Consider the following 26418-nt stretch of genomic DNA (forward strand, 5'->3'; position numbering starts at 1 on the left):
TACCATAGTTTAAGATTGTATAAGCATACCACAGTAATGCGATATTAATTTGAACTCCTAAGACGCGAATTCGTAAAATAGTATACGTTTAATTAACCTAATTTAGGTATTTTATAGGTGGGCTAGTTACATGAGACAAACTTTTTTCATTATACAAAAATTGTTGTTATAAGGACATCCATTATTCTTAACTTTTAGCGAAGTTGTACTTTTCCAAAAAATTCAAGAACCAATTACGTTGTGTCGTATATAATTTGACGGGCAACACAAATTTGACGGTCGGTCAGGGCTGTTTGAATATGGCAATAAAACACATGAATTATCTTAGGCCGTGAAGGTATACCATTTTACGCATACACGCAATCTTCGTACGAAATCTAACTTATCATCTATATTCATACAAAAACCTACAGCGTTCTTAAAAGCTAACACACGTCAGTCGCTCACCTGGCTTGTATCAGGCTTTACTTGAACACAATTTAAGAGATCATATTATAGCGTCAAATATTTATGGCAATACTACACTGTGCTTGTTTGGCTAATAGCAATGATCATCATGACTAATTAATTATGGATGCCGCCCTTCTGAACAGTGAATTGGTGCTTTCATCGAACAAAAATAGCAAAAATGGTTAATTAATAATTTTTATCGTACAATTCTAGTATGTCTACATTATAATTTTCAAATACCACCGTTCTGCGTGAATGTACTGCCAATGTTAAATGAGTATTGAAACCGAGCCTCTGACTGCAGATACAAGCCAGCCACGTCCTTAAGGACTCATTGAGATATTTATAAAACATGCGGCAATATAAAGCCAACGTATACGTGTATACGCGAACACGTACGTATATTAACGTATTAATAATTTGACTATGAACTTAAATAGGACACATTAAATTATAAAAATCCATACATTATAGCAACACTTTTAAATTACCATTAGCAGCCAATTCAAACTTCATTCTAATCAATTTTGTGCATTGTCTTTACCGCGTTTTATAAAAATCTTTCCAAAATTGTCGCCTCAAACGTAGCAGCTACTTCGGTCAGCTGATCGAGTAGCTCCTGCGTTTGATTGTATTAATACCTATTTGTCTATACAAGTGTGCAACTGTGATGTTATCGAGACTTAAAATCTATTATGTGAGATAACTTTACAAATAATACTAATTTATTGGCTTATCTATGTGCCTCGCTCTATACTGTATATATCGATATAATTTTAATCAGATCAAAAGGAATCTATTATATTTTACCTACTGGCTGGTATTGTACTACTATATATTTCTATTACTCTTTAAATATTTTCAAAACGTTGTATGCTAGGTGAATAAAATTTCAATAAAACTTTTCTTCACGACGACGTCCGATGTCCGAACGTCACAATTTCCTACAACATCACAGTTGCACGAGATAACATACGAAAACTTAATTAAGTTAGCCTATTTAAAAATATAAACAGTCACTCGTGGCCCTCCTTCAACTAAAACGGTAAAAATACCGAAATTCATAAGCCGTGCACACTGACGCGATATTCCCCAATTTCCAATCGAATACATCAGCGAATTATACTTCAATAGTCATCATTTTCGCTATATTATTATATTTAAAGGATCAATTTTAATAAATATAACAACAGTAAAGATTTATTTAAAAAAAATTCATCCAATCCAACTGTTTCATGTTTAATTATCATTAGCTCGTTGTACTTAAAAGAGTTGATGTTTTAATAATTTCTAGAAAGATCATAAAAACTTAGAATTGGGAATCGAGTATGTTCATACTGAATTTTATACCTGATTATGATATGATTTCGTCTAATGGACCTAATTATTTATCGTTACTCTTTTTGACATGCATTATACCTTTTAATGTGATATTAACACTGACTGTCAGTATGCACGCGTCGGGCTTAGATTTTGGCCAGGTTTCATAAACCCTCGAAAAGAAACAAAAAAATGCTTCGTACGGCCGCTCCATTACCAAAAATAAATACAATTTCTTCTTTGGACATAGTTTCAATTGGTATAAGACTCGAGGCAATAAAATGGGATTTTAGAATAGTTTGATCACTTAATTGGCGAACGCAAAAAATACACTTATATAATAACTTCTCGCCTGACATTTTGAAAGTATGAATCATTGTGAACAAACCATTTTATTACTCAGGCCGTTGATACCAATATAAATAAACGCTCGCAAAGCGGGTACATCAAGCGTGTAGGCGGCGACGCCACTTAATACTAGACCTTAACATCTGGAAACTAAAAAACAAAAAGTATAACAAAACCGTCAGATCTCCTCGCTTCGAGACAAACTTACAATTCTATCTGCCAATCGTCGGTGAAGGTGATTTCGATTTTAATAGGAAAAAGTCCAAAATTCCTCAATCGAACTTAGCACCCATAATTTGTGTAAACACAGTACTAAAAGTACACGTTAGGAGGCCTAATCGACAGACGCCCCAACGACGCACAAGGTATGAACCAAAGATTTCCTTTCTCACTGAAGATCTAGATCTAGACCTAATAAGGACAACACAGATCGCAGGACAACGTCGTCAGTGAGAAAAGCTTGTAACAAAAGTATAAAAAAATATATCAATTTCGTTAATCAGTACAAAAGGTCAATAGAAAAGATTACACCTAAATTTGTGTCTCACGAATCGCCTCAAATTCATCATTTTCTGTTTAGCTGTCGTCGAGTAGATTGTGGAGCTCCGCGTAGTTCAGTATGGCACGGTGGAGGAATTCATATTGGAGCTGAAATAGAAATGGTGCCGTCATTATTTATTTTATTTATTTTTATTTTCACATTAAGGTACAAAAACAGAAAACAGACTGACTACATACATAAAATTATTACATACTAAACAACATTTAAAAATCTGACTTCCAGTTATATCTGTACACAGCATTTACACTAAATATCAACTAAACAACATACACATATCAAACCGAATGACAAAAAAATAAAAAATAAAGGAAAAAATATATATATACATACACACACACACACATGTATATACATATACATTAATCAATTAAATTAGTAATTAAGGTTACAAGTATTTACTATGAACTATCTTTTTAAATTTACAAATATTATTGTGAAAAATATCAACCTCAGCACACACAGCATTATAATATTTGCACATTCTTACGAGCGGAGCATTCTGGGAAACATTGTTATCAGTCATAGGTATAACAAATAATTCCTGGATGCGCACAGAACGCGTCGGCACCTTGATCTCCAGCCTCTCCAAAAGGCAGGTGTCAGATGAGCCATTTGCTATTTTATGCAAAGTGCATAGGTCGCTCACCCACCTCCTCCTTTCAAGACTAACCATTTGAAAGTGGGCAAGACGCTGGTCATATTGGTTTATTTTTCGCCTAAGACCATACTTATAGCACAATGCTCTGACAAACCGCCTTTGTATAGCCTCCAATCTATCTATATGAGTTTGGTATATCGGGGTCCATACCGCCGAACAATACTCAACTATGGTTCTCACGAGAGAGCTGTATAAGATAATCAAGGAGTCGGCTCGCCTGAATGGTTTAGCAGTTCTAAGGATAAACGATAGCATCCGGTTAGCTCTACTACATATATCATTGTAATGAGGTCTAAAAGACATAGCAGAGTCAAATAGCACTCCCAAGTCACGAATCACCTCAACTCTATCAACTAGAATACCCTTAACATTATATTTATACTGGATAGGGTTCCTACTTTTTGTAAACGTTATAACTCGGCACTTCTCAATATTCAGAACCATAAAGTTTTCATCGCACCAAGCAGAGATAGTATTAATATCCAATTGTAAGGTCTCACAATCTCTTTCATCGGATATACGTCTGAAGACTTTAATGTCATCTGCATATGCCAAACATTCACTGCTTATTTTGCTAAGCAAGTCATTCACAAATAACAAAAAGAGTAAAGGACCCAGCTTCGATCCCTGGGGCACGCCCGATGTTGCTAAAAAAGGCACAGATTCGTAACCACTCAGAGCAACCAGTTGGGTACGGTTCAAAAGGTAAGAACTTAACCATCTATATAAGTTCCCATGAATCCCCACATGCTGAGCCTTCACAAGCAATGCAAAATGGTCCACTCTATCAAAAGCTTTTGAAAAATCGGTATATATAGCGTCCACCTGCTTTTTATCATTAAATGATGAACATAAATAAGTAGAATAGCATAAAAGATTAGAGTTGGTTGACCTTCCAGTAACAAATCCATGCTGTCGTGGGCTCAATATATGTTTGAGATGGTTATACATATGGGTATAGATGAAACCCTCGAATATCTTAGCAAATAAGTCTAGAATACAGATAGGTCTATAATTCAAAACATCACCTTTGTCTCCAGATTTATACACTGGTGTAACTTTGGCTATCTTCCATAGGCTAGGAAATACTCCCTCGTGCAAAGATTTCTCAAATATAATCAATAACGGTGTAACAAGAGCAGTAGCGCAAAAACGAACAAAAATAGGTGGAATCCCGTCAAAGCCAGCACCCTTAGAGAGATCGACACTTTGTAACTTTTTTAACAATTCCTCTCTAGTTATCTGTAAATTACCAATAGAGAAGTTTGATGACGGAAAGCTAGGAAAGTAATTATTTGTGGTATTAGAAGAGTAAATTGATGAGAAATGACTAGCAAACAGGTTTACAATATCTTCACCCGTAGTACCAACTTTGTCTTGATAACACATTCGACCAGGAATATTATTGGTGATACGTTTAGATTTTGTGTAGCGCCAAAAAGCTTTTATGTTGAGTTTAACATCCTCTTCAATTCGTTCTATATATGTTCTGAAGTACCTCTTAATAACTTCTTTAGTTCTAGTTCTGAGCATAGAGAACTCGTCATAGTCCCTTGGGTTACCAAATCGCTTATATCTAATATGAGCTTTGTTTTTAGATGTAAGCAATTTAATTAAATTTTTGGAATACCATTGCGGATATTTATTGTTTGGACCATTAGACTTAGGAGTATATTTTTCTATGATTGAATGTATATTGTTGTAAAATAACAGAACAAATTCGTCACATCCCATATTAAATGAATATTCAGCCCAATCAATTTTCAATATATCCTTTCTGCAGCTTTCATAGTCAGTTTTACGAAAACATAGTTTTTTAAGCAATGTGTGCTGAATCAATGTAGAAGGAGTGGTTTGAAGTATTAGTTCAAATGTCGGATGGTTCTCATCTAGACGACTCATGTGTAAAGTCGGTAAAATTGTAAATAAGTCTGGACAGTCAGTTATAACTAGATCTAGTATTCGACCCTTATAGTTTTTATTGAAATTTAGCTGTCGCAACATAGTAACATCGAATAGGTCACACAAAGCTTTTGACTTTTCACAGCAATTGTTCAGAGGACAGCCAGTTTCAGTTGACCAGAGAACATTACCAAGATTAAAATCACCCAATATACAAGTCCTGTGATCAGACATGTCACCAACTATGCGACCACATTTCTGAATAAAATCGCAAGCTGCATTTGACGATAAATATCCAGGCAGATATGCAATACATAGATTCATAGTAAAATCGCCATTCAATGTGACTTGTACCCACAAGTCCTCAACACAGTCAGACTGCCAGTCATCTCTCAACAAAATTTTGAGTTTCTTAGAATAAGCAATTAGTACACCACCTCCATGATCCTTACCATACCGTCGACAAAATCCAGGATCACGATCTCTACGTACCACACAATATCTGTCATCGAACAGTTCAGATGAAAATACATCGGCATCTAGCCAAGTCTCGCATAAACATATTATATCAAAGTTATTACACAATACACTATTATAAATATCAACAGTCTTGCTCTTCATACCTCTTATGTTCTGATAGTAGATTGAGAGAGACATTTTAGCTATTAATTAGTATTTATTTTTACCCGTTATGGGTACTTGAATATGCACTGATAGTATTAACTTATTAGAGCAAGGCTTTTGTTATTCTTAATCAATATATACTTAGAATCAATAGTTTTTCGAACGTATATACGTCCACTTTTTACCCATGTAAATTTATATCCAAGTTCTTTCGCCCTTTTACGAGCCGCGGCATGTAAAGATTTGTTGAAAGGCGACAAATGTTCACTCACATACACTGGTTTCTTATCACCCGCGATTCCTAGTAAAGATGTATTTAATTTGTCACTAGAGTTGGATTTATTATATCTATATACAGCAGAGTAAAAGCTATCACGATCTTCCACGCATCTAAACTTGACAATTATACTACGAGGTAGCTTGCTTTCTTTATTCAACTTAGCGACTCTAGTGCACTTTACTATTGCATCTTCCTTCAAATCATGACCTATTACACGAGAACATTGTTTAAGAAGATTAGGTAAATTTTCATTATGGTGCTCAGGTACACCTTGCATCTCCAAGTTGTTCTCGCGCATATGTTGCTCCAAATTATTTAGGCGATCAGATAGTTCTGACACAGTGGACTTGAGTTCTAAATTTTCCCTAGAAATTAATGCATTAGCTTTGGCTAAAGTGTCTATCGCAGACTTCATTTCATCATGCATTGTGCTCAGGAAATCAACAGACTGGCGAAAATCCAACAAGTCATCTTTAATGGATGATAATTCTGTTTTCAATATTCTGGATATCATCTGCGGCAGTTCAGTTTTAATAGCTTCAAGTACTTGATTACTTATAGCTGATACCAAGGCGTCCCTATCCTGTAATGAACCAGTATAACCAGGTATCTGTTGACGATCCGATTGCTTCCCTCCCCTTCCCAAGACCTCCGTGTCCACGTTCAAGGGCGAAGCCGAAGTAGGTGTAGGTGAAGTCGTCGAAGTAGTAGCTTTCTTTTTTATCTTACATGCCGAACACTTCCACTTCATTCTATTCATAGGTAAAATTTTCTTGAAGTCTAATTCCGTCATTTCTGCACAATAAAAATGCAACCATCCTAGGCAGGAGACACATTTAATGCTGTCCCCATCAGATGCAATTTTTAAACATTTACGGCAATTCATTATTATTGTTTCCACTCAAAACCGTATGTAGGAATAATCAAAGAGTATGTCACAATAACTAGGTCCAAAATGCTTGTATCCAGCCGCTTGTATGGCAATAGTGCCGCTGGCAGATGTCAAATGCCAAAAATCAAATTAACCAATGAACATAGATATTTCTAACCTCATTAATCCAGCCGGCGACTTTTAACACTAAATGCAGTGTGATGTCCAGGATAACGTGAAATCAACACTTCTATCGCATTCACAACACTTTATTTATAGTTCGTGATGTTGTAACAACAACAAGTGAGCGTAAGTATTTTTCAAAGCACAATATTATCGGGAGCTGCACAAGTATGATGTTTACTATTTGACGTCCGGAAATCGAATGTTATTGTATTATGAATATATAAATAAAACTTCTTAGACAAGAGGAAAGATTAGTCCGAGCGGTGTCGGTGCTCACCACAGTGTCGATGGTGTTGGTCCGTTGCGAGCGCAGCTTCCGGGCGACGGCGCTCACGTCCACGCGTCTCTCGACTCGGAGCTGCCAGGTCAGGATGCACAGCGCCACGAACAGGGCCGACCGCTCCGTGCCGTATCTGAATAGATCGCAAATTATCGAAGCGTTCTTTGTTCTAAGAAAGAGGGAGCATCGAGAGCACTCACTGGCAGTGCACCAAGACGGGCCGCGTGGTGGTGTCGTGGTCGGAGGGCTGCGTGCGCTCGGCCAGCTCGCACAGGCCCCGCGTGACTTCGGGCACGTGGCCCGCCGCCGTGGGCCAGCCGTGGTACTGCAGCTGCCGCACGGCGCACCAGTCGCCGCTCTGAGGAGGCAGACACCAAATATGAACATAGACAAGATTCTACAAACAAAAGGTAATGACACAGTTTTCACGCTGAATTATAACTGCCAAAAACTACCTAATTTTTGACAATAAAAAAAAACATAACTTCATTTATTCAATTAAAATAATTATTTATTTATTTATTTAGTACTCCTACAGCTAACATAAATTATACATAATGACATACAAATACACTGAGAATATAGCCAAATATGGAATACATGATATATATAACAATAAAAAGAATTAAAAAAGGGAACAAACAAACAAAAATGATTTAATACATTTAACTAATTGTGATTTAATTTATTTAACTAAACTTAAATTAGTTGTGTTGTGTGATGATGTAAAAGTACCCATACCCAGTACGTGATTTTGTGTATGTGGGGTGTGCTCATGATATGTGTGATTTAATTTGATATTATAAACTACATGATCATAAAAGTATTAGTTACCGTTGTATTTCTTATTAAATAAAATTGTGAAGGTAAGCGCCATCTAGTGATTATTCTGTTTTTATAGCAAGTGCTTGGTTAAATATGTTTTAAAATAATATTAGCCCACCTTGTTATTGGTGACGGTGAAGTGTCTCCTGGTGTAATACGGGCAGGACTCGCTCTCCTCGTACTCCACCGAGATGTGCTCGTACTGCACCGTCCCGTCGTCCCAGTACCGCGGACATTTGCCTTCACCCAACTGCAAAGTGGAGTATTTTATTATTGTACGATCTATTTTGGAACACTCTGCAATTACAGCCACATCCTTGTTCTTTACAAAAAAATCTCTTTTTTATGTTTATTATTAATTGCTTTTTTTTATTATTGTTACTTTGTATGTTTCTCTCTGTGTGTGTGTGTGTGTGTGTGTGTTTTGTTAGTAATTAATGTTATGTCTTCTAACTACTAATAACTAAAAATAAATTGTTTGATTTAAAATTGTAAAAATGTGTACATTTAAACGGATTAAGCTACTGAGTGAAATTCCATGTTAAGAACAGAAGCACTGAAAGAGAAACTCACCTCGCTGAGCATGACGATAGTGGAGACATTGTGCTCGGAGACCATTCGCCAGAAGTCCATAATTGTGTTGGGAAGTGGGTCTTGAGTGATTATGAAGCCCTCTGAATTGTCGTAACCTTCGTGAAAGATAAAATTATTCAATATGAGCAAATATGAAGGTTCTGGAAGTTCGTGATTTTTCTTCAAAAGTTAATACAACTGAAAAAGGATGAATTTCCTCACCCTCAATAAAGGACGCGTTGATGTACGTGGAGTAATCCCGTCCGGGCAGAGGAGCCAGGATGACCCTGTTCCGGTCGTAGGGCAGACAATCGGTGGATCTGTTCCGGGACCTCACCTCCTCCCCGCCGCCCGCCGCACACGACTTGGCGCTCTCGATCACTGGCGGACGAATTAGTTTCTGAAAAAAGCAGAAGTGTTTTTTTTTATTAAGAAGGTGGAATGCAGAACACATATACATTGAAGGAAGAATATAAATAAACATACCTCAAACTCCATTTCCATGAGGCTCTTGTCGCTACCCTCGGGCGTGTTCCGGAGTCTGTCGATGGCGCTCTTGAGTCGCGAGGCCGGGATCTCCGTGTCTCCGAAGTGAGCGTACTCCACCAACGCACGGTATACGAACACGTATTGTTTCTGCAATTTCAGGGAAACATTGTACATTTATTTATTGGAACAGTATGTCAAATATATGTATGAATGTGTGTATGTATACCACCATTAACTGTGAATGTCTACACCGACCACACATTAATATTTCCATATAAAGTAGTGAAATTAGCATTTTGTACGTACAATTGTGTACGTTTACAAACAACGTACTTATAACAATAAAAATATATATTTATATAAATACGTTGGATTAAATTGTTTTTGAGACAACTCATGAACCGTGCCAACGTATTGAATGCGCTAACCAGTGATTGAACAAGGAAATTCCTCTGCGCCCGCAGCTCAGCCACACAATTGAAGACGGACACGCAGTTGGTGTCGCGCAGTTGCTCCAAGAGGCAGTCGAGAGCCACCAGCGTCCCGGTTCGGCCCACACCGGCCGAGCAGTGGACCACTACTTCTCGGGACACTGCCACCGACCACGCCTCGTTCACGCGCTGAAACGGGCGTCAGTTGAGAAATAGAGAAACACACTTCTGTGTGTTAACCTTTGACAAATATTACCTTGATGAATTTGAGTATAGAGTGAGGGTGCTCCGGCGCGGCGAAGTCCTTCCACATCAGGAAATGGTACTGACGGACGAGACGGCTTTCGCCCTTCGTCTGAGGGGACGTCGGGGCGCTCAGCTCGCCCATGCCGCAATCTGTTATTTATGGCTTTGATTTAATGTTTGCTTTAAAATATTCTACATGGTGCAGTATTTTATAATTAATATTAGTCCTCTTAATCATTTATTTTATCATTACGTCCATTAACCCACTAAATAAATAATAATGTTGTTCTGACCTCCATTTCGTTTAGCGTTTCCATTATTCTCGACGACCGGTTGGCCATCAGAGTTCAAAGCCTGCTTCGATATCCTCAGCTCTCGTACGATGTAGTCTGAATATCTGCAATATTAATCATAATCATCGATCAACAGTAAGATGGACTTTACAAACTGACTTCGGGTGGTGGTCTACCCTGAGAGATACGACCTCAAACTGATCAAAGTACTCCTCCTTCAAAGGCCGGCAACGCACCCACTAAAAATGACTCTTTCCTATATATAAAAATAAAACAAACAAAAATGAAAGTCTTTTTAATTACAGAGTAAACGTGATACTTACCGCTTCTCGGAAACATGATGAACCGTGATATTTCCAAAAGCCCGACTCCCACGAACCTCGTCCGGCCAGTACTTGCTGCACTTCACCTTGGAGTACTCCTCCAGGTTGGTCAGCATCACGATCAGTTCCAAGCCGTGTTCCCATATCATCCGCCAGAAGTCGTTCACCGTGGTCTCCGTTGGGCCTTGGGCGCAGATGAACTTCTTCCGCTCCTGGGATAAGACGTTTCTTTAGTAAATATGGTGGCAATTTTTCTACGAAACAAGAAATGTTAATTTACTTCTTATAAATAAAATACAATGTCTTCCCAAAATAACTGAATATAATAATAATAGTAAATATTTTTAAAGGAGAGAAAGGATATATTGGATTGATATATGTATTAATAAAGAATCCATATTCAATACTAATCATAATAGACATTTTTTATAAGGATAAACATGAAGATTATAGAAGCAGCATTCAGTACTATGACTAATCTCACAAAGAATGAAAGTATAATTGGAAAAAAAAAAGTTTATAATATAAGGTACACTAAAACTGTGACGGATGTAAAATTGTAGCGAGCGATTCATGCAGTACCTGGTTGTGGTCCGAGGGGTCCTGAGTAAGCAAGAGACAAACACACAGGTTAGATATTGTGCTTTTAGAAGGAACTCATGCGCCATGCAAGGGTTTTTGTTAAGTAGAAGAATTAAAACATCTTTTCTAGATCTATTTACACACAGTTTTTAACTAAACTTCATATTCAAGCCCAGATATGACGTACCCTCGACGTCAAAAGTATAACAGATACGTCATAGATCTATTTATTTATTAAAAGTCACCACATCATATATAATGCTATGTCTACAGTATATGTTAAAAGCTATATTATATAAAATACAAGACAGTTATGATAAACATAAATGTTACAAAAAAACTTCCAATTTAAGATTTAGAAATTAGTGAATTAGGTGTCAGAAAGGCACTTAACAATGTTTTTTTAATAGATCAGCCCACTACCGAATATTCTAGATAGTGTTTAGAGAATTTTTTCCCACTCCCGGATTACCGGTTCAACATTACCCGGGTTAAGAACTGACCTTATACCCCATCACATAGTTGGCGTTGATGTAGTCGCTGCCGCTTATTCCGTCGATCTGGGCGAGTTTCACCCGGGTCTGATCGTAAGCCTTGATGTCCGGGTATCTGTTCTTCGGCTGGTTCTCCCGGGCTTCGGACGCGTGGCTGGTCCTGTCCGGGAAACACTCGGGCAGCATCTGCAACAACTTGTCCCGGTTTGGTCCTGATTAAGGATTACACTCAAAGCGATAAGGTTAAATGTTAGACGCTGATTAGTCGTTAGATATGAAACCAACAAAGGACTGAATAACATTAGACACCAAGTTTTCATTATATAAAAAGTATTTATGTCACATTTAGTATGCTTTGACAGGGTTAAGTTTCGTAATTCAGATTAGGCAATCTCTTATAACGTAGACGTACAGTAACATACAAATTAATTAAAATCAACTGTAAAACTAAAAGAACAAATGGTATTTATTTTATATGCAAAAGCCTGCCAACGCTCGACACGCTGACATGTTACAAGCAACTGATGGCAAACGGAAAAAACAAAAGATAAAATTAAATCATAAAAACTAAAGGAAAATCGATCTCAAAGTCTGAAGGGATATCATTTATGGCTATCCAGATCTAGCTTGTTCGATCTAAATGATCTATTTACTATAAAATATAATCTTTAACCCCAATACAAATGTAATGTAAAATGAGTTCTGCTCATAAGTCAAACCATAAATATCTTAATTTAAAAAATAACGAAACCCATCAAACGCATGCAAATCAAGAACAATCTCAATTTTAATTTACTTACATTTAGAGCAAAAAGAAGAATCCTTAATATCTGTTCTCCGAGATAAAACCCATACATTTAAGATTCCTCTGAAAGTAATGTTGCATAAAATTGTAATAAATAAATATTATCTCCATATCTACCTCGAATTCCTTTTGGAAGCCATAGTCGGAGTCCGCCTGGCGTTCGGCGTATGCGGCGGGAAGCTGATCTCTCGGTATCGGAGGTAGGTCGGGAGGCGTGGCACTTCCGGTCGTCTGTCGTCCGATATGACCGACTACGTATCTGTAGATTCATGTTTTCTTGTACGTTAATCACATTTTCAGCTTTACTCGATTTTTGTTTTAAACGGATTTAATATACTGACCGTAACGCCGCCTGTATGGGATTCATCTCGAGATTGGCGTGATGCGGATGGGGCGGCAGTTTCCTCGCAGATCGGCTCTGCACCACGCACACTCCCACCATCACCACAATCACCAGACCGGCCACTGCGCACGTCACCTGCCGCGGAACAAACACATTTAAAGAATCAGTCAAATCTAGCCACCGACCTAAAGTTATTTTTAGCACTGGTTATTTACCATGAGGAAATCTAGGTTGAAGTGGATTCTGGAGTTCAGAAATATACCAAGTTAACTCAGTGAGTCAATATTGTTTTAAATTTTTGCAACTATTGTTCAATCATTCAAGATTCTTTCTTTTCTTCTATTCCCCATCGTCTCAGCACTCAAAATTGTTTCTATACCTTTCCATCAAACTGTGTTTACGCTGTGATGAAAAGAAATAGATGTGTACTTCGTCGAGAATTATTTGAACTTAATTTTTTTTATATAATGTTAAAGTTACACGTATCAAGCTCTATAACCTGTCTCTGGAACACAATCATAGTAATATATATTTATATATGCAGGAATATCTCTGGTTAGCAGATAGTATGTAGTTTGAATATTGCATATAAAAACAAAATGAAACGCATCGTATTTACCAGTAGAGCAATTTCCAAGGTGGCGTTGTGCGTAGACGGACGGGGCGTGGCAGCGGGCATCAGCACGTTCACGTATTCGCTGTAGATGGCCTCGTCTTGGTCGTTGCCAGCTGAAAAAAGAGTTTTTGCAGATACAGAAAACTATATAAGTACACGTAAAAGATCAATTTTTTTCGAAAAATAAATCTTACGTATGAGCTCGACGAATAACGTGTAGTTTGCGGCTGGATCCAAGATGCCATCCTTCACGATCACCTCTTCCCAATCCTGCTCCTCATCCACCAATTTATCCATCATCATTGGATTCTTCATGTAATCTCTGAAACACAAGCCGTACATTAAAACATTTATAGCATTTAACATATTCAAAAAGTATTAGCAAGAGGCAAAAACTGGACTTTTGCAGAAAGTAATAATCCACAATGGAGCACCTATAATTGTTTTATTTGCCTTGTTATAGACTTTTTTGGATTTTATCATACATATTAAGATGCTTAGCTTTTGACACCTTAGAAGAATATAGAAGATAGATAGCTTGTAATTATCATAGGAAAATAGTCATTTCTTTGGCTTCACTTTATTTAAAAAAAACAATTTATTTGTTTACCTTTCAACTTCCACGTACGATCTTCTCTCTCTTTTCTCCTCTTCCAAATCAGGCTCAGCAGTAGTATCGATCTCCTCCTCGAATAGGTCATCTCTAGTAGTCGGGACAGTTGTAGTGGTCTTAGGAACCACCGGGGTGTCTGACACCCGACGCGGTTTACGGAGACATCTTTTGCAAGACGGTTGAACGATGCCCGGATCTTCTTTATCGAAAATAGATTTGCCGTCGCCCAGAATTACTTCCGAGTCTGGAGGGAATCTGTCACTGGAATTAAACATAATTTTCATTTGAGAAACAACAATTTAAATACATGTTATTACAGTCTAAAAATATAATTTTAACTGGGACTCACATAGTATGGTTATTGATAAAGAACAATATAAATCTTTAAAAGTTTATTAGGCAAGAGTATAACAAAATATTGATGATTAATGTGGATATACTCACTTGGAGAAGACATCGGTGATGTAAGCCCCCAAAGTGGGCTGAACGGCATGAGCTTCCTCGTACTGGAGTACACTGATGTCTCGGGCAGGAGGCAGGTTTGACCAATCAGAGTGCGGCAGAAGACGCACCATGTACACTCTGTGAACATTTAATTTCATATCATTTTTGACAAAATAGTTTGACATACCGTAGAATAGAAAATAAAAGCAGATGGAGGAACAAGGTTTCTTTGTCTTGAAATAATCAGAGTTTGAGTATCACAAAGCTCAGTTTACAAAATATTAAACTACATAAAATAGGTCTTTATATTTTAATAACAAAAAAGAACCAAATTAGTCACCTATAACAACAGATGGGTCCATTCCTTTCCGATATCCTTGGGAGATACATGGTAAACATATATCTATCGTTCTCCATTATCTGTAAAAATGTATATATTAAAAACAAATTTTCGGTACAATTTAGGTATTTATATGTAAAGTATATACCATAAGTAAAAACCAAAAATAGTTTAGGTTACATATATGTGTACGTTGGAGGCATAGTATGAAGCAAGTATGTGGATAAATTTGGTGAAGGAAAAAAAAAGTATTTTACTAATATATTATAATATAATATAAATAATATATATTATAGGTACATTTGTATATTACGGGGCGTCGTCAAATTTGTATGTTTTTTTTCGAAAAGTTACGCTGAAATTCGTGAATGTGTCATTAAATGTTGAGTTAGACATTACCTTCCTCCACCTAGGTCTGGGTGGCGAATCAGGCGGCGCCGGCGCAGTGGAGCAATACCTTGTCTCTTCTTCACCTCGTCTACGGGTTCGGGTCATCGCACTCAAGCGCACCGTATAGTTTGTGTTCGGTTGGAGATCTTCGAACCTAAAATAGTTTTTATTGTGTAATAATCCTAAAATATTAATTTTAAGTTCGATTCCAATTTAGTCTAGAACTGGAAATGAATCTATTTTTAATATAACTGCTGTGATTAACATAGATTTAATAGCAGTAGAGTTATTACGCACTTCTTTATGTTAAATATCCTTATCAGTAAATTAAGTCAGTTTGAAATTGTCTAAAAGCTGGATAGTCATGTCGAGTCAAGACATTTAAATAAACATATTTAAAAAATGTGTGTACGTACAAAGTACACATGTCAGAAGTAAATCTTATTTGACAATTAATAATTATTGCTAAGGTGAAAACCACAATAGATGAAGGCCCATGTACCAGTATAGGAACACTTCATGTGTTTGTATATCAATATTCGCATTGTTTACACAAGACGTGCGATATGTAACTAATAGACTAATAACGTTTTTTTTCCTTGATCTCCCTTTCTCACTCCCTCTCAATCAGTCTCTCCCTTTTCTTCGACAAAAATGCTGCACATCTTCGTGACGATTCGTAAAAAAAATTACCCTCATGGGCCTAAAGAAATTTGACTTCAAAAAGGATGGGATGGGATTTAATGAATTTTCATGGAAAAGTGAAATCTCACCGAACACTCCTGGAGTCATTGGCTTTGAACTTGGTGAGTGGGCCCCACATGGCTTCTTTGACGGAGCCGTACCTATCCCGGTACGTGGCGTTTCCTGTCAACTCCATCTGGAAGATATAGTTAATTTATTCAACGGTCCCATAACATAACATCAATTCATACATCCTGCGAAACGTTTGTCTGCTGGTGATGAACACAAAAGCTACTGCAAATATTTTCACCAATAGATAACGATAAATGTTGGCAGTTATTCTATATGATTGGGTTCTATATGATAGCCCATATAGTTATACCGCCCATAGACACATTGCCAGAAAGTTTGCAAGTGCGTAACTGGCCTTTAAGAATTGGTACGCTCTTTTCTTATAGCACCATCAGCAAGATGTCGAATCGGTTCGGAAATACTTCAGTAAGCAGCTGGTACCACATAGAGGTAGTTCACGACAAAAGTGGCTAAAACGTTTCATTGAGGAACATGGACACAGGAACAAAGTCATCCGCCCTGGAACCTTCCCGGACGCTGCATCAATCCCTTTCAGATATACCAAATACATTACAGAATGTTTTTAAAAGTGTACAGCTTTTATCATCGGTTTAACGCCCTTCATTTTTAAAACGTGGTTAAATAATCATATAATTAATATTTTTTTACTACATTAATGAACAGTTAGCTACGTGAATATCCTTACCGTATATCCTTTAATCTCAGCATTGGGCTTCAAAGGAGGCTGCCAGGTGAGATTGATCCAGCTACTCGCGCAATGGACGGTCACATTGGCAGGTCGACCAGGTATACCGTCCAGGGTGGCTGCCTGCATTTCACCAGACCAGTTGCCACACCGCTTTGTAAAGTCTGAACACGCGCAAACCTGGAAATATTAAAAAAAAAATCATCATATGAAGATATTTAATAATACTCTACTGAGAAACGATCGCGAGTTTTTTTACTATATATAATATAAATCAATAAACACACAAACAGTACGAGAATATAATATGGCGTTTATATTAATTGACTAAGGAATTTGACATACCCTGAAAACATAAGTGCTATGTGGCTCCAGGTTGTCAAACATATACGGCAGGTTACGACTATCCCTCGAGTGATACGCCCTTCGTGGAGCCACTTCATCCATCTTCCTCGCTTCCAGGAGGTAATAATGTATCAGCTCAGCTATATCTTCCGGCGGAGGAGCCCAACCGATGGTCACCGACGTCGCCGAAAATCCATTAATGGAAATATTCGGTACGAAAATAGGATCTTTGTCCAAAGTCCGAACGGTCGATTCATATATATGCGGCTTGCTCTGACCGTGCATAGTGGTCACTTCCAACTTCAACTGGTATTTCGTTGACTTCTCCAAGCCTTCCATGACGAACGATATGTTCTTGACTCCAATTTTCTCTCTGGTGTAAAGACTGAAATCCGTCGAAGGCAATTTCCGATACATTAGGTTGTAGAACCTTATTGGCGAGTTGTAGGACCTAACTGTCCAGTTAACGAAAAGTTGTGAAGCGCTGATCGGTATCACCGTGTCTATCACGACTTGGGGTGGAGCGAACACTATGACGTCGACGTTTCCGGTAATATTTAGTGACGTCACATTGTCAAATATTTGACATATGTAGGTCCCGTTGTCTTCGGGGCTGTGTATACGGAGATCGTAGTTACTTTGGATTTGTTTCAGACTTATTTTGTTCGGCGGTTTCGTTGTAAGATCGGTTATTTCATCATCTTTCCCCTGTTTCCACCATTTCACTTCGCTGGGTTTATATACTGAAACGAGTTAACATTAGGTAGGTTTAATTTTTATTCCTCTGGTTTAAAAAATAAGTACATGGTGCTGTGACTATAAATTAGCATAATATTTTACAAATAAAAGACGTCAATACAATCAAAACATATTTCGGAAATAATTAAATATAATTATAAAAGGTTTAGGGTTTATGTTTTCTTTGTTCCATTCTTAGTTTAATTTTTATGTTAATAAGATTTCTATGGTATAAGTATAAAGTTACTGTCAAAGTATCTTGCTTTTTAGTATTTTATATCTAGAAACAAATAAAAAATATATATAGATATTAGACTTGTACAGTCAGTCTGGATAAATTTTACAGTAAGTACAGCAAATGTTATAAACAAATTGTATTCCGAGCTTAGCCACAAAAAGCCTGAACTGTTAAAAATAAAACTATCGCATTTCTCAGAAACGAGTGCACTTTCTTTAAAATTGTCAACACGGCGAATATCTTTATAAAAGATGCAGTAAACTCTGTCGAGTGCAGAAAATATATTCCATTCCAGATTTTTCTACCTTTAACCTTTCATTCTTAATGTATAAGTATTTATTTATAGTAGGTATATTTAAGCGCATCGTAAATTGATGATTATGTAAACTAGAATTACAAGGATTTGAGTGAAAGGAAGAACAGAGGTCTTTTCTGTAAGGGTGTCACTTAAAGGTTATAGATATTATTAATTATTTCAAAGCGACTAAGTTTGCATATGCATTCATCTAAGACAAAGAATATTATTACAACATTTTTACTTTACCTTCAAAAACACACTCCAACGTCACATTGACCTGATCGGACGCATTCTGCTTGATAGGACCGGCCGTGTTCCTCACCAATTTTCCAGGAAAACTTAGATCCAGTATGACCATTTTATCTGACCTCTTCTCCCCTGATTTCGCTACACACGTATAGTTCCCATCATCGCTGGCTGTAGTGTTTGTTATCAACACGTTACTGAGTTTATATTTTTGCTGGTTTCCGTCTAAGTCTTTTTTGTGCAGGAGTTTCTCTTCAGTGTTTTCTTTGATTCTGTAAGATTATATCAACTTTTACAAAGTTTTTTTCATACATATAAACGTTGGAAAAGCTATTTCCTCCGTGTGATGGCAACACAATTGTTTCCACACAAATTAAAAAAAAAACAACAAATCGAAGAAATGCGTCTGCACCCTGCCAATATGCTGCAATGCCAATGGACTCATGAAGATTATTCTAATACGTCCAGCTTGTTAGTTATAGTATATTTTAGAGTAAGAGGCAGCTAGTTCGCACTATAACGGGTAACTGGCCGTCTTGAGTAAAAAGTTATTTTATAGTAACCATTAGATACGATCTATGTCAAGGGAACTTTTATTTTAATCGTCGCAATTTATGTGCAAAATTTTGCGATATTTTTTATTAATAAAAAAACCATTTATGTAAATATTTATCTTCGGAGAAATAGTGTAACGTCTTAGCGTGGACGATATTCCCGTATGTCAATAACGAATTGGAATTTTTTTATACGTAAGTCGTACTTTAATATTTAATACATACGTTAACAATAAATATATGGGCCTTTCTCTGCTAACAGGAAAATCATGGTCCAAGCATTTTTTTTTTACTTTGGCTATATTAATGCATAGCTATATTTATTAAAACACATAATATAAAACCTGTTACTTAAGGAGTCAAGTTTTAATCAATATTTAGAATCATAATCATTTCATAAATTCGGTCTAAAGGCCACTAAAAACAGTCCTCTGTTATGTCCTAATTCCGGATCGAGTATGAGTCGGTTCGGTTTTTCTAAGTTCTATTTAAAAAAGTAAATCTTTGAACACTATAAAAACATAAAGAATATTTGATGCATGTGAACAAAAAACAATTATTATTTTAGATAATTTTTTAGTACTAAAAACTAGTGTTCGAATTTTGTCCAGACATTTTTTGAACAGTCCTGTGTCATAATTTGAATGTCGCGCCACAAAAATATTAAAGACAATTCTGGTTACATTGCCCTTGAAACCGAACGTTAACAGTGTGAAGTTTGCTCGGTCGCCATGCTAAACAAATCGCCGCCATTTTGCGCAGTGACAACTCCGCGTCAGTATGGTAGCCACGTCTCTGTAGTGATGAGTGAACATTCCTCTGGTAAGTCTATTTAACGGTGTTTTATGTGTTATAATTATATTTATTTAACAAAAAATTGCTTAGTGTGATAATTTAAAGCTGTCTCAGTGTTATGAAGTTATATATTTAAACTCATACGCGGTATGACATTTTTACGTAAAAATAACAGTCCTCTGTGCAACAGTCCTCTGGAAATTTATAACACAGAGAACTGTTCAATGTAACAGAGAACTGTTTTATTTGACGTCCGTGTATTTTATTAATATTCCTTATAGTATGCACTAACCTACTGTTTGTCGATAGCTTCTTTCTTTCTTACAAAGGCATGCCACGCTCATTCAGGTCTTGTTTTCTATTATTATGGATTTTGAAATATACAATAATATGTACCTAATAACTACCTTTTTTTAAACCCTACCGTTTTAAATTCAATTTTGAAAGTTTATTTTATTGTTTTAGTATTGACGCAATGCCACCAAAGAAGAAACCTAAAACCAAAGAAGAAATAAAAGAGCAGAAAAGAATTGCTGAAAGGTTAAGATATCAACGGCTAAAAAATGACCCTGTAAAAAGAGAGCAATTGAAGGAAAAAGAACGACGAAACTACAAGAGGAAGAAGGAAAAAGGCACAAGAAAGCTAGTTAAAGATATGAGTCGACGTGAACACAAAGCTGTGACTAAAGAGTGGAGAGAGCACTGTGCTACCTATCGCGCAAAAAAAAAGCTTTGAAAGAAATTACAAACAATTTTGTACGACAAAATACGCCCGAAACCGAGGGTTCTCCTCCTACTCAATGTTCTGTCTCTCCATCAATACTACCTATGAGTCCTATGACCACTCCACGAAGTGATGCAAGTAATGCGAGAAAGAAACGTGACAAAATTATAAAGGATAAAGACAAAAAGATCGAGTATTACAAAAAAAAATCCGAGAAGTATAGGAAGAGATTAGAACGTTTGGAAAAAGCTAAGACAAAGGAAAATGTAGACACACCTAACACTAAACTTATCAAAATGTGTGATTCGCCAGTAACTCGCAGAGAAGTAGTCAAAAAGGCGCTATTCGGTGAAGTGTTGAATGCACAGCTGAAAGAAAACTACTCTAATTTAAAAACCTGCCAAGAAAAACAAATTTTCGGAAAAGTCTTGTCCGGTAAACTAATTCACAAGTACAAGTTATGGCGAAGCAAAGATATCTATAAGATAAGCTATATCTTATAAAATAATTCAGAAGGCAGCACGTCAATCAGTTTTAGTACCTAAGCTTCGGACTCGCAAAGACAAAATTTCATCTGATTGCATAAAAACTGTACGAATCTTTTATGAAAATGATGACAACAGCAGACTTAGACTTAGACAGACTTTAATGGCACTCTAAAAATACATCAAATAAAGGCTGAAATATTAAGAAGTCCTCTGGAATCAGCTCCAAGATGCGCTAAACTCACAATGAAAAGTTTAAGTTGCAATTGTGAAGACGAGTGCCAGCATTTTAATTTAGGAGCGTACAAAAACAAGACAAAACTTAACGTAGATGATATTTACACAGACTCTGAAAATGAAAACATGGACAACTCACAGGATCCAACCAACAGAATTACACCATCGGTGATTACGTCTTGGTTAAATTTCTAGTAAGAAACACTGAATATTGTTATGCTGCAGTAATTAATAAGATAGATATGGAAGAAGGCGAACTAACAGTAACATTCTTAAAAATTTGTGATGACAAAGGACACACGTTCAGAGTCGATGAAAATGATGTTTCTGATGTGTCCTTTGACCAGAAGTATTAAAGAAGTTGCCAAACCCAGATATTGCCCTAAAAGGGAAACGAATATTTTATTATTTTAATATACCTGTACCTGTTTTTGAGAAATAAGTCTGCATTGATAAGTAAACAAGGCTGATTCTTAGTACCTAAGCTTAATTTTGATTATAATTATTTTAATTTGTTACTCAGAGAGCGAAACTCGCAATTTCTTCCTAATAAATCTAAATATTTCTGTATGTGATACAGTATTTAATAAAGAAGATAATTTATTTGATTACATTTAATAACTAATATTGTGTTTTTATTCATATAAACATTGACTTAAACTGGTATGTGGGTAGATAAAACAGTCATCTGGGTGGCAAAACAGTCCTCTGCCGCGTTTTTTCACAAAATTGCTTATAATTCGACAAATAAGGGAAAATTACGATGGTTTCTTGTTTAAATATTTATATATTATAACTATCTATCGACTTAACATATTATATTTATATTTTTTAGAAAAAAAAGGTTAGGACAACTGTCAATAGACAAGTTTCCAGTTAGTAGAGAATGGCCCATATAATATACGAAAAGTCTCGAAACAAAATAGAACAAATACAAATATTGTATGTTTTTAGATAAATATATAATCTTATTATTGATGCTTACTATTTATGGAGTAAAGGACAAACCAATAAATAAGAAATAGGATGGCGTAGGCGCATATTTTCGTAAATTCAGGTCAACAATCTTAACCGGGCCAGACCACAGCACAGGTAGGTAGTATCAATTACAATACAATAACCAAAGAACACTTGCCAAGTTTGTTGAGTTATTCGTCAAACAAAAACAATCTAGGTTACATAAAGATTTTAAATAGAGCTTAGGTCACTCTGAAACAATACTAATTAAAAGCAATATCTTTCAGGCAAGTCTTACAAGTACGTGAAATCAAAATGCTTTGTATTTTATAAAATTATATATACAAAACCGCAAACGTGAATTTAATAGAAAAAGCAGTAAACTACAACAACATACAGGACACAACAAACATTTAACAATCAAATAAAATATTTTTTTTAGTACCATATTGAGAGTATCGGCCAAAAATGAATGATGATTCTTCCAGGCTTAAAAACGACTGATGCTGGTGTTATATTATCCACATTTCAATATAAAGAGGCGATACACCAAACAGTACAAAGTTGAAAGTTCAATATTAGCTTCGTTAAAAGTTTAAAGCTTTATCCTTTATAAAGCAAACCTATCAGGAGCTGACTGATAACCCGACCTACTTTCAGTGCAATTCAATTAGTTTTTTTATCGTATGACAGCGAATATTAATCCAAGCTTATACGATGAATGCGACATTAAAAAAAAACATAACCTAAGTAGGTTAGATTTACTGAAAATATTATCAATGGAAATGCAGTGCTGATACTGCTTTTATAATCTCCATATTCACTAGAATAATCTGTTGTGTACACAGCTAAACGAGTAAGGACGTCCGCGTTAGGTGGGTTTTTTCTTGGAATTATTGCTATTTCTCTTAATGGTAATTCTCATAAGAGCAACGAACTGTCCCTAAATCGGTTTAGTTTATACAGATTAAAGGAGTACTTTCAAAGTATTATTTTGATTTTACCATACTAAGAATATAGGGGTTAATAAATGATAATTATCCATTGCCAATTCAGGGTCTCACTCAACCCCCATCAAGATACGTGACACTTAACCAACGATGGGACCACTTCATCGAAAAATGTCGCTCATCGGATTAACACAGTTTATTTAATGAGATAATTTGTAGTAGTATACTAATAATAATAGCCGATGAGAATCTCTATAGACAAATTATAATAAAAATTGGAAAGCCTAAATTAAATGGATTCATAATAATGGAAGTAGTAATTTCTTACTGAAATTAATAAGTAGTATAGTAAATTTTATACCGTACTTAATTAATTCTAAGTAGTAGACAAAACTTTGTTTATGCGTTTACGAGATCAACGTTACAGACAGATATGTATGTCCCTTCCCGCGTTCTTTTACGCGTCGGTGCCTAAAACGGCAGCTTTAAAAAGGTACTTATAAGCTTTCATTAGGGACGGAATAAACAAAAATATATATCTTTTCAGTAATCATGGAGGAGTGTAAGCTATTAAGCATTATAAAACTAATATTATTTCTTAAAATTGTTATTTTAAGAAATTTATATTAAGTACTATACCTCTTAATTGTAATAAAAAATAATTGCAAAAAACATTAATATACACCTCTCATCAAATTTCACAGGTTCCCCATTATAAAGCCATTCCACCTGAATCTCACTCGGAGCAACACTGCAGCTGATATTAGATGATCCACCAAGCTCACCCTTTGATGATAAGTCCAGAATCTCTGCCACATCTTGAGCTGTAAGAGGAGTTTCAGTTACAATATTGTGTACAAAATGTTTGTTGAGAGCATTTGTTGACTTCCTAATATACTTAATTAATTTGCAAAAGTAAACATATTAAAAATTTGTAAAAGTCACTTTTTCTATATACTGTGAACTTGACTGAATAATATACAAAATTATTATTTTTATTTGCTCTATTTCCTTTCTAGTTCAAGTTCATCATTATTGAATCATATAATGGAAGTTATACATAAAATTTCTTATAACTTTTATAAAAATCATTTAAAAGAACATTTCATGAATCTTTAGAACTACAATTAAAAAAATTTGAAAGCATTTTATATTATAATGTAAATTTAAGAAAGTACTTTTATATTCATATAAAACAATTTCAATGGATTTTTTCATCTATTTAAATATACCATAAATTTAAATTACTTAAATCTCTGACAATTACAGGTTTAAAACATCCCCTTCTTAGTTCCATGTGTGAGTACACTCCCACATGTATTGAAAGCTGAAAGTCAAATACTTCACACCTACGAGAGGCTCTCATGTGCACCCCTGTTGTAAGGTTGAAAACAACTACTTAAAACAATAGCTTACCCAAAACAAATAGTTTTCTGTATATTATTATTGTTTAGTATCTAAGTAATTGATGTCTGTATGTAATAAATTAAGATGAATAAAATGACTGCTGTAGCAGCAGTGTTTACAATAATAATCAACTTTTGTTTTGTTCAAGTAGATGATATGTCTCATATTAAAGAATAAGTGGATGCCAAGATGTTGATAGAAGATGCTATAAATATCAAACTTCTTTTGTTATTAAGTCTAATACATTTTAAGCATTATAAGTGTGACTATGTTCATTATGTGATATTACAAATTATCAATCCATTAATAATTCAAAACCTAAAATATTTTTTTTTACATTACCATCAAACATTTTTATATAAATCTGGGTTTTCAGGTTTCCATATATGCCATGCCAGGATTTACAAATCAAATATAACCACTTAGCCACTGTGGTAGTACAATAAAGTTAATTACATACAAATACTGAATACTAAATTTAAATGAGGAAAGATTTGTATCATTGTAATAAATAAATTAAAAAACTACCGGTTTAATTTAAAACTGTCTCTCACTTTTAAAATGGGACATTTCTCCCTTAGTATACTTAATATATTTTTATCTTAAAAAATCAACTAAAGTCTAGTATAGCAGAACCGAGACAGACCACTACTTAAGATAAAATAGAAGTAAGTCTTAGTAAAAAGGTACTGATTTTAATCTTAATTCAATGTATGATACAATACTTTATTTTCTACCACTGACTATAAATCATTAAAAATGACACAAAAAATTGGCTTTGTATCTTATAAATGTAGTGTAAGTAGCTTGCAATATAAGGTATTTAAAGTATATTCTCATGAAAACAATGCATAAATCATTTAATTTAAGCAACACACAATAAGTATTGTCTATATATTTATAGTTACTTGTTAGTAAAAGTAGATGGTAGTGTGAAATTAAAGCAGGTATTAGTACATTAATTCTTAATCATCACAACATTTAAATACAATATCATAGGATTATCAGTCGTCAGATAATTGGTAAATTGCGTCTCTTGAGCCAGCAAGAATTTATTTATGAACAATAATAAATTATGAAGTTTATAATGCACATAATAAATGCCGCCTACACATAATAGAGAAGGGTACGATTAAGTAAAAATATAGTCATCATTCCGTATCTGAAAATAAGCTTACAGTAACTATATTTCGGCAAAACCTCCCTCATCTGATTGGTAAAGGAATACCTCATTGCGAGTATGTTTGTGAAAAAATATAGATTCTTACAAGCTACGAAACTTGAAAAACAGTAATTACAGAAATAATTTGACAATATGTTTCACTTACAGTTTGTTTTATTTATACATATTGTTTATAACTTACCTAAAACCGGATAACAAAGTGCAATACACCCGAAATAAAGCGCAAATGTTACGGGGCACTTCCTCACCAAGTGAACTACAGTCATGGCGGAAGGAGCTTTCTTTCACATAAAATACACGAGGAGCCACAATAGTAAACTCATTGCATGTTTGTTATTTCATGTTCTATTCACATACACGACGATATCACTGATTAATTCTATATTTATCACAATAAAAAATTTACAAAGCGGCTGACACCCAAAGCCGAACAAACAATCTTCTTTTTTTTATTGGTGTTGCTAGCATAAATAAATAATAACAGCAAGTGCTTGTCAGGGTTGCTATATTA

General features: G+C 35.4%; 1 protein-coding gene and 1 long non-coding RNA gene across 3 annotated transcripts; one reads left to right on the plus strand and one right to left on the minus strand.

Moving 5' to 3' along the window:
- Nucleotides 1–468: 468 nt before the first annotated feature.
- LOC110999596 (tyrosine-protein phosphatase 69D) lies at nt 469–26351 on the minus strand. Of its 2 annotated transcripts, none has more exons than XM_045632296.1 (26): nt 26089–26351; nt 24003–24141; nt 18616–18887; nt 17096–17838; nt 16751–16930; nt 16062–16168; nt 15298–15442; nt 14899–14978; nt 14559–14696; nt 14112–14375; nt 13696–13823; nt 13505–13614; nt 12884–13020; nt 12660–12801; nt 11747–11923; nt 10662–10873; nt 10339–10442; nt 10056–10195; nt 9797–9988; nt 9366–9515; nt 9102–9279; nt 8880–8995; nt 8425–8556; nt 7682–7839; nt 7479–7614; nt 469–2766 (listed from the first exon to the last, which is right to left on the minus strand). In XM_045632296.1, the coding sequence occupies exons 1-26, from the start codon at nt 26171–26173 to the stop codon at nt 2695–2697; spliced, it is 4437 nt and encodes a 1478-aa protein (XP_045488252.1). In that variant the 5' UTR covers nt 26174–26351; the 3' UTR covers nt 469–2694. The 2 variants fall into 2 exon arrangements, with proteins under 2 accessions (XP_045488252.1, XP_045488251.1); XM_045632295.1 differs by having other exon boundaries at nt 11747–11932.
- LOC123689985 lies at nt 19544–20472 on the plus strand. The gene is made up of 2 exons (XR_006750827.1): nt 19544–19991; nt 20430–20472. It is a non-coding gene; the product is annotated as an uncharacterized LOC123689985 (long non-coding RNA).
- Nucleotides 26352–26418: the final 67 nt, after the last annotated feature.

Source organism: Pieris rapae, chromosome 18 (genome assembly GCF_905147795.1).
Source record: "Pieris rapae chromosome 18, ilPieRapa1.1, whole genome shotgun sequence".
Taxonomy (NCBI): domain Eukaryota; kingdom Metazoa; phylum Arthropoda; class Insecta; order Lepidoptera; family Pieridae; genus Pieris; species Pieris rapae.